At 39.5% G+C, this 12,200-nt stretch overlaps 2 protein-coding genes across 11 annotated transcripts in view; both read right to left on the reverse strand.

Moving 5' to 3' along the window:
- The window catches only part of LOC116700691 (EH domain-binding protein 1-like protein 1), a 35,405-nt gene extending 26,980 nt beyond the window's left edge, over positions 1 to 8,425 (reverse strand). For 3 of the 9 annotated variants that reach the window (XM_032534087.1, XM_032534088.1, XM_032534086.1), the window contains exons 1-3: positions 7,851 to 8,395; positions 4,640 to 4,697; positions 4,008 to 4,103 (exon numbers count right to left, since the gene is read on the reverse strand). In XM_032534087.1, the coding sequence (XP_032389978.1) occupies positions 4,008 to 4,103; positions 4,640 to 4,697; positions 7,851 to 7,954 (258 nt within the window). In that variant the 5' untranslated portion in view covers positions 7,955 to 8,395. Of the gene's footprint in view, positions 1 to 4,007; positions 4,104 to 4,639; positions 4,698 to 7,850 lie in introns of all 9 variants that reach the window. The other 6 variants (XM_032534092.1, XM_032534091.1, XM_032534084.1 and 3 more) reach the window with 5 other exon arrangements.
- A 2,024-nt stretch (positions 8,426 to 10,449) lies between these two features.
- fam89b (family with sequence similarity 89 member B) overlaps positions 10,450 to 12,200 on the reverse strand; it is a 3,134-nt gene continuing 1,383 nt past the window's right edge. For both annotated transcript variants that reach the window (XM_032534114.1, XM_032534113.1), the window contains exon 3: positions 10,450 to 11,450. In XM_032534114.1, coding sequence (XP_032390005.1) covers positions 11,193 to 11,450 — 258 coding nt within the window. In that variant the 3' untranslated portion in view covers positions 10,450 to 11,192. The remainder of the gene's footprint in view (positions 11,451 to 12,200) is intronic.

The following is a 12,200-nucleotide window of genomic DNA, read 5'->3' on the forward strand; positions in this document are numbered from 1 at the left end:
ACAGAGAGGAGGATGATGGAAGTGGACATGACGACAGAGAGGAGGATGATGGAAGTGGACATGACGACAGAGAGGAGGATGATGGAAGTGGACATGACGACAGAGAGGAGGATGATGGAAGTGGACATGACGACAGAGAGGAGATGATGGAAGTGGACATGACGACAGAGAGGAGGATGATGGAAGTGGACATGACGACAGAGAGGAGGATGATGGAAGTGGACATGATGACAGAGAGGAGGATGATGGAAGTGGACAAGACGACAGAGAGGAAGATGGCGGAAATGGACATGATGACAGAGACGGGGATGATGGAAGTGGACAAGAGGACAGAGAAGAAGATAGCGGAAGTGGACATGACGACCGAGAGGAAGATGATGGAAGTGGAGAAGAACACAAGCAGAAGAGAGGAGCCAAGCCGGAATCAAGATTCAAACCAATTGAAGGTACTACTATTTAATTACGATTATCTGTATATTGTCTTTACATAACATGTATGAGACATCTCTCTATTAGGACAATCCTGTCATTATATTTGCTTATGTGTCCTATGTGTTTTAGGTATGAATGTGAGCAATCTTGTCTTGTTATACGGATCCCATGATGATGATCTGTATACCCTGGTGCTCCCATCACAAAAGCAGAGTCTGCTTTACTCATGTCATAGTACTGAGGCACAATTTGACAGGGGTAGCTCTCAGGATCTTCTTACAATGTTTAATGAACATTTCCCTGGTTGGTCCAGCAACCTCATATCTTTTTTATAAAGCGTCATGGACAGTTTGGCCAGTATGTGCCCCATTTTTATTGTATCAACTGTGAAAGCTATATGGGACCCAGAGAGACAGCTCCAAAAAAATGTTCTTCTTGTAATGCTGAATTTGACTTTGAGAGAAATTTAAGGGTTGGGTCTTACTTTCTTGCATGTAGTCTATCAGCCCAAATTGTGGACATTGTGGAAAAATCTGGGATACAGTTGAATGAAAGAGAATCAATTCCAGGCATTGTTTCAGATATTCAGTGTGGGGCTGAATACGAAAAACTCAAGCAGAGTGGACAAATAGGGGCTGATGACATATCAGTTCTGTGGAATTGTGATGGAATTCCAGTTTTCAACAGTAACAATTTTCAGATATGGCCAATTCAGTGTCAAGTCATAGAGCTGTCACCAAAAGATCGCCAAGCCAACATATGTATACCATGCTTATGGTTTGGTAAAAGCAAACCGAATATGATCACATTTTTAACTGCTTTTGTGGCAGAGCTCAAGGAACTGGAACAGACTGGAATTAAATGGATAGACATCTGAAAAAGTAGAGCATACAAGCAAAGTTCATTTACTCCTGGCTCCTCCGATCAGTTGCCGTCCACTCCTGAGAAACACAAAACAGTTCAATGGCAAATATGGGTGGGATTCTGCCTTTCACAATGGTGGTGGCCCTATGTCTGGGAAACCCCAGAACCACCTTTAAGGACAGAGATGGATCATTTTCGGCATGCTATGCTGGCAACACCTGCATCCAGTAATGGGTGTGAAAGGCCCATCCCTTTGATGGAACTTGAGAACTTAAGATGATCACTGGATTCATTCCTGAGTACCAACACAGTGTCTGCCTGGGTGTCATAAAACAGATTGCACTCTCGTGGCTAGACAGGAAGCACCATAATGAAGAATCGGTACTTGGGGGGCAAGGTCAGTGACATAGACCAGGAATTGCTGGCCATTAACCCACCTGTGGAGGTCACAAGGGCACCAAGATCAGTGAAGGAAAGAAAATTCTGGAAAGCATCTGAGTGGAGGTCATTTTTGTTGTTTTATGCATTGCCTGTTTTGAATGGCATTCTGAAAAAGAAGTATTGGAATCATCTTTTTTTATTAGTTTTTGCAATGCACACTCTTCTTCAGGATGCCATCAAAGTGAGACATGTGGATATGGCAGAACAAGCTCTGCGAAAGTTTGTGCTTAACTTTGAGAAACTTTATGGTGCTGCGAATGCTTCTTTTAATGTGCATTTATTAATGCACTTGGCAGCAAGCGTGCACAACTGGGGACCACTGTGGGCAACATCCACGTTTCCATTTGAGTCATTTAATGGTACTTTGCTTAGGTTTTTCAGTGGAACAACACATGTGCCAACACAAATAGTGAATAGATTTCTTCGGTGGAGGGATCTCTCAACAAAAGCAGGGACTACAATGGCAAATGCTAATGACACCATAAAGGCATTATTTGACAAACTTCAGAGTACTTATAGCTTAAGAAAGAAATCAAAGGAGTTTCAACATAATGTCAGAGGGTTTGGCTGCCCGAAGAAAGGTAGCACATCTGTGTTGCAGAGGATGGCTATTGAAAGTTTCATAGGAGTGACAGTTCATTCAGGTTTATTTTATGACCGTTTCATTTGTTGCAGTGTGGTCTATCATTCATATAACAACACAACTCTTAAAAAGAGAAATAATTCAGTTGTACAGTTAGATGATGGAACATTGTGCGAAGTTATGACCCTGGTGGCCTTTACAGCTGATGATGGGGCCTCATCCACATCCACAAACTTCTGTATTTTAGTAAAAGAGCTTGCCAAGAGCGGAGGAAAGGTTTGTAGAGATGCTCAGTTAAACATATCCTCAACATTTATAAATGAGGTGTCTCACACCCATAATGTATTTGCTGTGCATCCCCAATCACTCAAACGTAAATGTGTAATGGTTAAGTCCAAGGACAAAATGTATGTAATTCCACTTCCAAACAATGTTGAAAGAGACTAAAATTCTTGGGGAGCTACTACTTTACAGAATCAATGCCAAACAACCTCCACAAAGTATATACGCATGAAGGCGTGTCAGTGGATTTTTGATCTGTGAACTCTACAGTTAGGCTTGTGCAGTAGCCTGCTTTGATCCATTGAACAATTCTAATGAAATATTCTTTTTTGAACACTTGTGACATTGTAATGTGTTGTATCATCAATTTTCATATTTTTTGGCCCTACTATTAAACTTACATAACAACTGCATAATTGCTATCTGTGTATTTACATACAGCACAAAATTGCATAAATGGGTTATGCATTTTCATAGTTATCTATTGAACACTTCCAAAGAATTTCCTGAAGTACAAGCATAAATAACATCACCATAAACAGATTCAAATGTAACTTAAATGCAGTCAAAACTTCATATTACAGGTATATAAAAATGTGTACTTTTAAAATGCTTTCAGTTTAAGTTACAATGACAATTTTGAGCATACATTTTAAAATATATCAAAAAAATGTTTTAAAAACAATTTCAAGAAGTCACTTTACAACATACACATAACTTTACATTAAAGTATACTTTTTAATATTATTTCTATAAAGTGTAATTAGTGTAATTATTTTAAAGTGTGTTAAAAGTGTTAGTGTGAAAGGTGATGTTAGTATACTTTTCATATATTTACAATAAGTACAATTTGTGTAAGTCCATTTTCAGTGTATTATTGGAAATATGAATATACTTGAAACAATAAGTACTTTTTTTTTCACTGGGTATTACAACACAGACTCTATGTCAGGGCTCCTGCACACTGCCTGCGTGGCGTGAGCGTGTCAGCTGTGTCCATTTTTATTTTGGCTCCTATGTTGCCAGGTAAGAGCTTGCACACTGTTGCGTGACATGCACATGAAAATGCGTGCATACTAGAAATAGGGCCGACGCCTATTTATCACGCGACACGCAAGGTTGTTGGAAGCGGTTCCAGGCAAAATATGCCTAGGTTGTTATCAAATCAGTACATACTTATGTTTAACATGACATATACTACTGGGAGTCATACTTGTGTACAGACAAGGCTAGCAACAGCAGGGCTACGTTTCTGGTGTTCAAAGACATGGAAATGGCACACATCTGACACGCAACAGAAACGCCACACTCACGCCAGGCAGGAAGCATCTGCATTGGTTATATTTTTCTCTAATTTCCCTTTTTGTTTGTGTACAGTGTATACGGTGTATTCTAGTTTTGGTACCTTGAAGAGTGTAACAGAGATGTCGATGTTTTCTGGGACAGGCCACACCACCATGCCCCTGTAGGGGTTCTTGATTCCAGGCTGCCAACTGTGGAGCTGCGCAACAAACAACACTGGTGAGACTATCAGTGGTGGATGAAGTATTCAGATCTTTACTTCTTCTTTTAGTAAAAGTAGCAATACCACAGTGTAGAAATACTCTGTAAATTGCATTCAAAATGTTACTTACAGTAAGTAAAACTATTAGCATCAAAATATACTTATACCAGAAGTAAAAGGACATTATGCAAAACAAATAATTTAAAAACAATATACATTTTATAGTTGTATGATAATTATTGATTATTTTTGCAGCTATTAAAGGTGGAGCTCATTTTAAAACTTTACATACTGCTGGGTATTTTAATCTATAAAAATTCTTTGGAAATGTTGTTCATTATATTTTGTTTTAATGATCAGAATCAATAAATGTAGTGCAGTTAAAAGTACAATATTTCCCTCTGAAGTGGAGTAGAAGTATAAAGTATTGTGAAAATAGAAATACAAAATACAAGTATTTAGTTACTTTCTACCACTGGAGACTGTGTGTGTGTGTGTGTGTGTGTGTGTGTGTGGTGGGTCAGTGGTTTCACCTTGGAGCACATGCGTCTGTTCCTCCTGGTCCACACCACCCTCAGCTTGTCTGGTTGCCTACAGAAACGTACAAACCATAGATCAAAACACAGAAATAACGTCTTGCTGAGTGCTGTTACTCGAGATTCACGGCCATTTTATCAACATTGGTAACTTTAGAAAGACACATGGATAATACATATAACCATGTTCAAATGTTTAGGTCTTCAAAAGAATTGGATTTTATACAGATGAGACAACAAAAGATCCTAATAGAAGGTCTGGTGAGTCACTGCTGAATAATACCTTGGAGTCATGGATTAGGCACTGATGTGTGTGTGTGTGTGTGTGTGTGTGTGTTTATGTAGATGGATGTAATCGCCATGGTAAAGCTGTTTTCTTGTGTGTGTATTCACGGAGCTGTTTATCTGTAATTGGGCTACACAATAGTATGTGTGTGTGTGAGTACTGTGTGTGGGCCTGTCGTTTTGTATATGTGTGTGTTGGTAACGTGTACGTGTGTATTTTCTCAGTCCTCTCCTCTGCAGCACAGGAAGTGAAACTGGAGTCATGTGAGTCTATGCGAATGTGAGGCAGCACGCACAGGAAGATGGAACCCCCCCTTTACAACACAACACACACATAGTCAAATTCATAGTATTCTTCAAACCACACAGCCAACTTCATCTGTAGAACTATAGGATGTTCTTTAGAATATTAGTACATGCTGTGTTTATGTTCTATGTGTGTTAGCGGGTCAGGAGTGGCATCAGAAATAGTCTGACAGGCCCAGAGCGTAAGAAGTAACGGAGGGAAATGGGATCCTAAACACAAGACACAAACAGTGAGCTCAGTGACAATGGGTTTTACATGGGCGAACATTACTGGCGTAACGCAGTTGAGCAACATGTAATTGCTGTAATCGTGGTTGGAGTTTTGTCATTCAGCAGACAATGGTTACATTCCACAGCTGTCTGGATGAGTGTTAAACAATACCTCCCATCCAAGTTCGTTTTAAACAGCATTTAGTGTTTGTGTTATTACTGTAAACAGAATACAAACATTTACAGGCAAAACTTACTCATTAAATCTATCTCATGTTTTGACACATAAAGCACTCTTGTATAACTGTAAAACAGCCTGTTGCTAAGTCTTTAATTATGTCTGTGCCACTGTCTACATCACTTTATCATTTTCTGGCTGTTGTCATTTACAAACTGCCAGGCCCTCTTATCTTTGGCCATATGTATTTTTGTTTCCTATATCCAATGGAGTGTGGGAAGATATGTTGTTCTTCCAGTCATTAATCATGTGAAACAAATGTTTTGCGGATTAGGAGCAGTGGAAAAATGTGTAAAGATAACCCTTCAAGATTATCATTTGGTCGCTACCAACTCATTAAGGATATTATCTGGGTCTAAATGCTCCAATATTGTTCCCCGGCTAGTCCCTAACTTTATCTGCCTTCTAGTGCTGATCAGGTAAAAATACAAATGGTAACACCAACACTATTAGTGCAATGAGAGTGAACCAAAACAGTAGCGTTGTGGGCCAGACAGCTAAACAGCTGAAACTTTCAATCAATGGGGGGTTGGGCAGATTCAAGAGGTGAAGTTCCCTGTAGGTTAAGGGTGACCCCTTTAATTTTTACATTTTCCATCTGAGACTTTACAAAATTATTAATTAAGCTGCTTTAAATATTGAAGCAATACTATAGTGGAACATTTAACTGTTGAAATGCAGTTGCAAGTCAACACACACGCGCACACACACACACACACACACACACACACACACACACAAACACACAAGTTGTACACAAACATGTGGTCAAGGGACCTTCATGTGACCTGAGTTTTATCACACTAGAAAAATGGGTTGATTTCCATTACAAAAACAAAACATGTCTAAAGATATCAATCTCCAATCTTTTCCTTACTTAATTCCCCCCCTTCTCTCTGTTGTTCCTGGCAGGCTTCCCTAACAGCAAAAGGCTTAAAAACTCTAATTTCATCAGATGTGGGGAGTTGTCACTCTTTCTAAATCGCTCTATAATGTATGTTCCTTCCCTTCTCTGTGTAGCTCCCTGCTGCTGATCAAACTCTGAAACGTTGTTGGAGAACCCTCAGTCAGTTTCTTATCGTGCTGCTGACAAGAAGCTTACACAATTATTCCATGCTTCAATGTATTGGACGGATAAGAAAGAGCGATGTGGGCCAAACTGACATGTGGGCAATAGTTTAGGATACTTGAGAATACTGTAATTTATGTTTCCAAGATTTTCAAAATAACAAAAAAAAAAGTTAGCACAAAAATTCTCCAGAACAAAGTAAATCATGGTGAAAAAAGCCTTAATGATGCTGATATTATTCCCAGTTTTCAATTTTAAGCGTGACCCTGGAGCCCTAAAACAGACGGATTGGATATATATATTTTCTGTTGTGTCAGTGTATGCCAGAGCTACATAATGCTCCATGCTGCATCACCTGGCCACCCCCCACATGTTTTGTAGGCTACAACAGGAAATTGCACACGAGGGCTGAGCCCCAGAGCTTGAGCTGAAATTGATACACGTAAAGACAAGTGAGTCTACTGTTGTGTTTATTCTTATAATATATATTTAAATGTTGCTGTTAAATGTAAAGCAAAATCTTGCTCAAAATGTACCACAGGCACTTGCTCAGATTACCTGCATTTGTATACATTTTCAAAATAAATAGGGTGAAAATGACAATGATGACAGTGATAATGGATGCAGGATGTGTAGCTTATGGCATTTAAAAATAGTCATAAAAATCATAATCATAATCATAATAATAAAGGGCAATTCAGTGTAAATTTGTTCACATGTTTGCCAATAATGTGGTTGGCAGAGATAATGTCCCTGCACACAAATATTTTTAGATTTGAACATGCTTCCGTGGTAAAACAAGATCAAGGAACCAAATGGACTGATAACGGCCCCCTGAGACACATAAACCTTGTCGATAAGTGGGGTTGTGTGGAACCCACTAACTAAGCACGTGAACATGCATGGACGCCCTCATACCCTCATCCTCCTCGGAAAGACCAAAGACCCACAACATGAACATGGTCGCAACGGAGTCTTATTATAGCTAATAACATGATAACAGGTAGAGGTCATGTAGGCTACATGTCAAACTGCAACAACAAAAAAACCGTTCATATGTGAAACCTGTAAAAGTAGGCTACGTTTGTCTCCAAACTCACCATTTCTTCGTACACTCCAACACCAGTTCCTGGTAAGAGGCCACAAACTGAAACTTTGACGCCTTTTTACCAACCCTTTGCAGTCTTTTCCATACCGAAGTCATAACTTCCTCTGGTGAAAAGAAAACTTAGCAAACAGGAAAAAAAAAGAAACAAAAACGCGAACTCCTCCGCGCTAGAAGAATCCAACTGCGTCCGCTTGTCCGTCAGTTCCTTAAAAGGTCCTATGCTTCTGTTGCTGCTTCTGATGAGGATGAACTTCACACAAGCTGCGACTTGCGCTCATTGGCAGTGTTGAATCACGCTCAGAAATGTCGCCATGTACCGAACAGAAAGAGCTGTGGCCTCTACAGAACTGGCAATTAAGCCAGAAGCAAAGAGGAACCGATCCCGCCCTGCTCGCTGTCACTCAAACTGGAAACTCCTGACATAAATCTAAAGGGTCAACCAAACAACTGCAGCAGCTCATTGACAACTTTCCTCTCTTTCTGGCAGATATCCACATTGAGTCAGCACCGCTTATAAGTCTTGTTGTAATAACTGCCTTGAGTTCACCCTCCCTCCCTCCCTCCTTCCTTCAGTTACAACGAGCCTGTAACAGAGAGACAGGCAGAGAGAGGCAGGATATGCAAAGAGCGTCCACTGGTGATGCAGCAGCATGCAAAGGTCTTTATCTTTGCTGCTTAGACTATAGGTGACGGCACTGAGGTGACAGGCGTAGGCTACCTGTAGACTTTGATCCTCACTGCTGGAACAGGCTTATCTAACTATTTCACCTAATCAGCTCTGCAAACTCATCTCCTGCAGGAGGCGTATGTAAGTGTTCATGCAAGCCCCAGTGCTTAAGCATGAAATACATAAGAGACATTGTTTTTGATTTCTAGTGATCTAATGAGCTCATGGTTAAAACTTAGGTAACTTCCTGAGTTTCAGTTGCGTCATTTAGTGCTTTCCAGAAAATTGAGTTTCATCCCGTTAACTCCAGAAGAATAGTTTCCATGGAAAGGGCTAATTTGTGTGTGTGTGTGTGTGTGTGTGTGTGTGTGTGTGTGTGTGTGTGTGTTTACGCTAGGTCAAGGCATAGGGATTTTCCTCAGTGAGAGCAGGAGTGTATTTTTAGATGGGGGAACAGGGATGGATGGATGGACAGAGGCAGCTGGGGTGGAGGAGTGCGGGGCAGCAGCAGGGGGAACAACTCCCTCATGACTCAGACTTGGTCTAATATTACACTGTGGGTCCAATATTCAGAGGTGCATTATTGCTCCCAGTCCATACAGCTTCCTGTCTTCAATAGAACAGACCTGACCACTGTACTGCTAAATTGATTAGGCTTTTAATCAAACACAGACCTTTTTATTGTGACGTTAAAGTGTCAACACCACCGAGCTCTCCCTGGTGACACCCACTGCATTGCCCTTCAGTCCGATGTCTAATAATTTCACTCACTGTAGTGCACTAACAGTATCTATATTGTGTGATAACAGCAAAAGCCAATAGATGGAAAACAAAGAAGCAGAGAAAGAAAGGAACAAACTTGAAGAGAGAGACAAACAAGTGAGAAGACATGCGTTGTGATAAAAAAAAAAAGATGGATGCACACAGCGAAACAAGCACGAAGACTGTCAGAGACACACGGCACATATTTTCTAACAATAACCACAACATATGTTGATTATAAATAGAAAACAGCATGAGGCTGTCCACTCAAATCGTCACTCCCCTTCATCCTTGCTATTTCCACATCAAATGGTTTCCCCCACTCTGCAGGAGAACAGAAGCTCTCTTGACTGGAGACAGTGTGTCCCCTGTTGGTCATGTTTTGCAATATCATCCTCTGATTATATTTATTTCAAATACAGAAAGAATGTACATGTCTGTGGTGTAAACTTTAGTTTTATTTTAAGATGAAGATACAAAAAAAAGAGTCCTTCATTGGCTTTTCCCAAAGCATTTGCATGTCTAGAAAAATTGCATTTTGTTTGGTTGGTGATTTAATCCAAGACTTTTTAACAATATCCACAAGGCAGACTGTGGCACTTTACTTCTTAAAACACACATACTGATATTTCTACAGTTCTAAATGTTTTGTTTTGGAAAATACACTGTGACAAAAAAAGATTTATATTGAATTAAGGAGTTGCTTTCATTTGAACACTACCTACAGATAATACTGACGGAAGCTCATGATTTATGATTATTTAATGAAATCCTAATATGCCTGCCTCCAAGCGGATTCTCACCAGAATTCACCTTGTGTTTGTTGTCCTCACAGAAAGGAATAATTTGCCCTATTTTTTTTGTCATGTTTGTACTGGTGAAGCAGAATGTATTTCAACATACAGTACATATTGTATTTAACCAAGAGAGGTTCCTCTGTGAGATTTAAAAAAAAAAAAAAAAAAAAAAATCTTATGGCCTGGCCAAAACAACATTAGCACATAGAACGTAAAACACAGAAGTTACAAAACACTGCTATGTATTCTAAACTATAGAATAGGAAGCCATGATACTACTACATGTTTTGTTGCCTGTAATTCAACAGGAAAAGTAAGGTTGGGAAGATTTACAAATGTCTGATTTTACAAGATGACAACATAAAGATCTTCAAAAATTTCCATTTGCAAAATAATTGCTCTTTATATTTGGGTAAGAAGTGTGTATACTGTGTCAAATGCTCATACAGCGAAAGAGAACACAGATTATTGATTGACAGCTGATTTCTGTTCTTCAGTCAAGACACTAAATGGCAGAATATGTCATGCTGAATATGTCAGAAAGTTTATCCTGCTCGATTTACAGAGCGAGGAGTCTGAAATGTTTGGAATTATCAAGAACCTACAAACAGGGATTAGATGTATCAAAAGAGGAAATACCTGATTATACACTAATTATCAAAATATTCAACATAAATCTATTGATAACAAGAAAGCAGCTTGTAGTAGCACAAAGATGATTAAAAAAAAAGAGAGTAAAAAGCTGTTAACATCTGTTCTTACTTATCGGTCTTGATTTTTTTCCCCTCTTCGAGTTGGCGTTATTTCTGATGAGATATACAACCAATGGAAAATTAAGGACACAGGTAGTGCGAGATTAGAAGCTAATAAACAGTTATTCAACACTATGTATTACTCATACCCTGAGATATTGATTTGCTGTATATAAAAAATAAAACAATAAAAATAAAGAAATCGACCCACAGCCAGAAAAACAAGCTGGATAAGACATGTATGGCAAAAAAGTAGTGTAAATAGGGCCTAAAGGTTTAGAAATAGACATGAAATTCAAGAAAACAGTTAAGGTGTCTCCACAGTGCATAGTGCATGGAGCTTGTGTGTATCGTCATCAGGGGATATGAAAAGAGTCTTTGATCCACTGGTCCCTGGAGTTGCTGTTGGGTGGAGGCAGAGACAAGGACGAAGAGGACAGAGGCAGTGAGAGAACTCCTGTCTCCCCCTGATCCTCCTCCTCCTCCTCAGAGGATCCATTATCAGCACTGAGCGAGGCCTCGGACAGCAGCGAGGAGCCCTTGTACTCCTGGATGGACTCATGGAGAGACCACAGCTGGCAAAGCAGAGACATGTCGAGCTGACGCAGCCCCACCTGTTGCACACAAACACAAAATATCTGTTCTGGCCATTAAATATTTCTGTTTTGATACACCTGAATCCTATGTGGGGTTGTCTATATCCACAACGTTCCACTTCTGGGATTGCTCCGTTGCTAAAGGAAATGAGTGTCGTCATTTAAAATCCTAGTGGCCCCTAGGCTGAGGCTAGAAGCTCCTCCTGAGCCTCCCGGTGCTGGCCTGGTGTATCCGGTAACTTCTATCCAACCGCAGCAGGGAGAAAAGGCTGTGAGCCGGCTGGATATGATATGTAACCCTCTATTGCATGGTGTTGCCATATTGCAACAAATTCCTTTTCTTAGTTTTTTTTTTCACAATAAACCATATAAAATGCAACGTTTTCTGTTTAATTGTGTAAATAGGTCTTTTGAAGAGTAGAAGTTAAATTTTGAAGTGTTATTAATTTGATGACTTCACATAACCAGGAAATCTTGTTTCCCCCCCCCTCCTTTTCCAGACATGCACCACACTGAAGATCACGTTCCAGTCTCAGCCGAAATGTAGTTGTTTTTCTTAATTTTAGAAGCATTTCTTTGGGAAAAAAAAATTCAACTGTTATCTGGGGTAAGTAAACTTTTAATTTTAATCATTTAAACCAGTTAAATGGCCATATTTTCCTGTAAAAGGCTCAAATTAATTTGTTGCCATATGGCATATAAGTTGAAATTGTTTGGTATTTTTTCAATAAAAGCATGTTTTTAAAGGAATAATGCATTTTTTTTTTT

This window comes from Etheostoma spectabile, chromosome 13 (assembly GCF_008692095.1).
Source record: "Etheostoma spectabile isolate EspeVRDwgs_2016 chromosome 13, UIUC_Espe_1.0, whole genome shotgun sequence".
In the NCBI taxonomy this organism is placed as follows: Eukaryota; Metazoa; Chordata; class Actinopteri; order Perciformes; family Percidae; genus Etheostoma; species Etheostoma spectabile.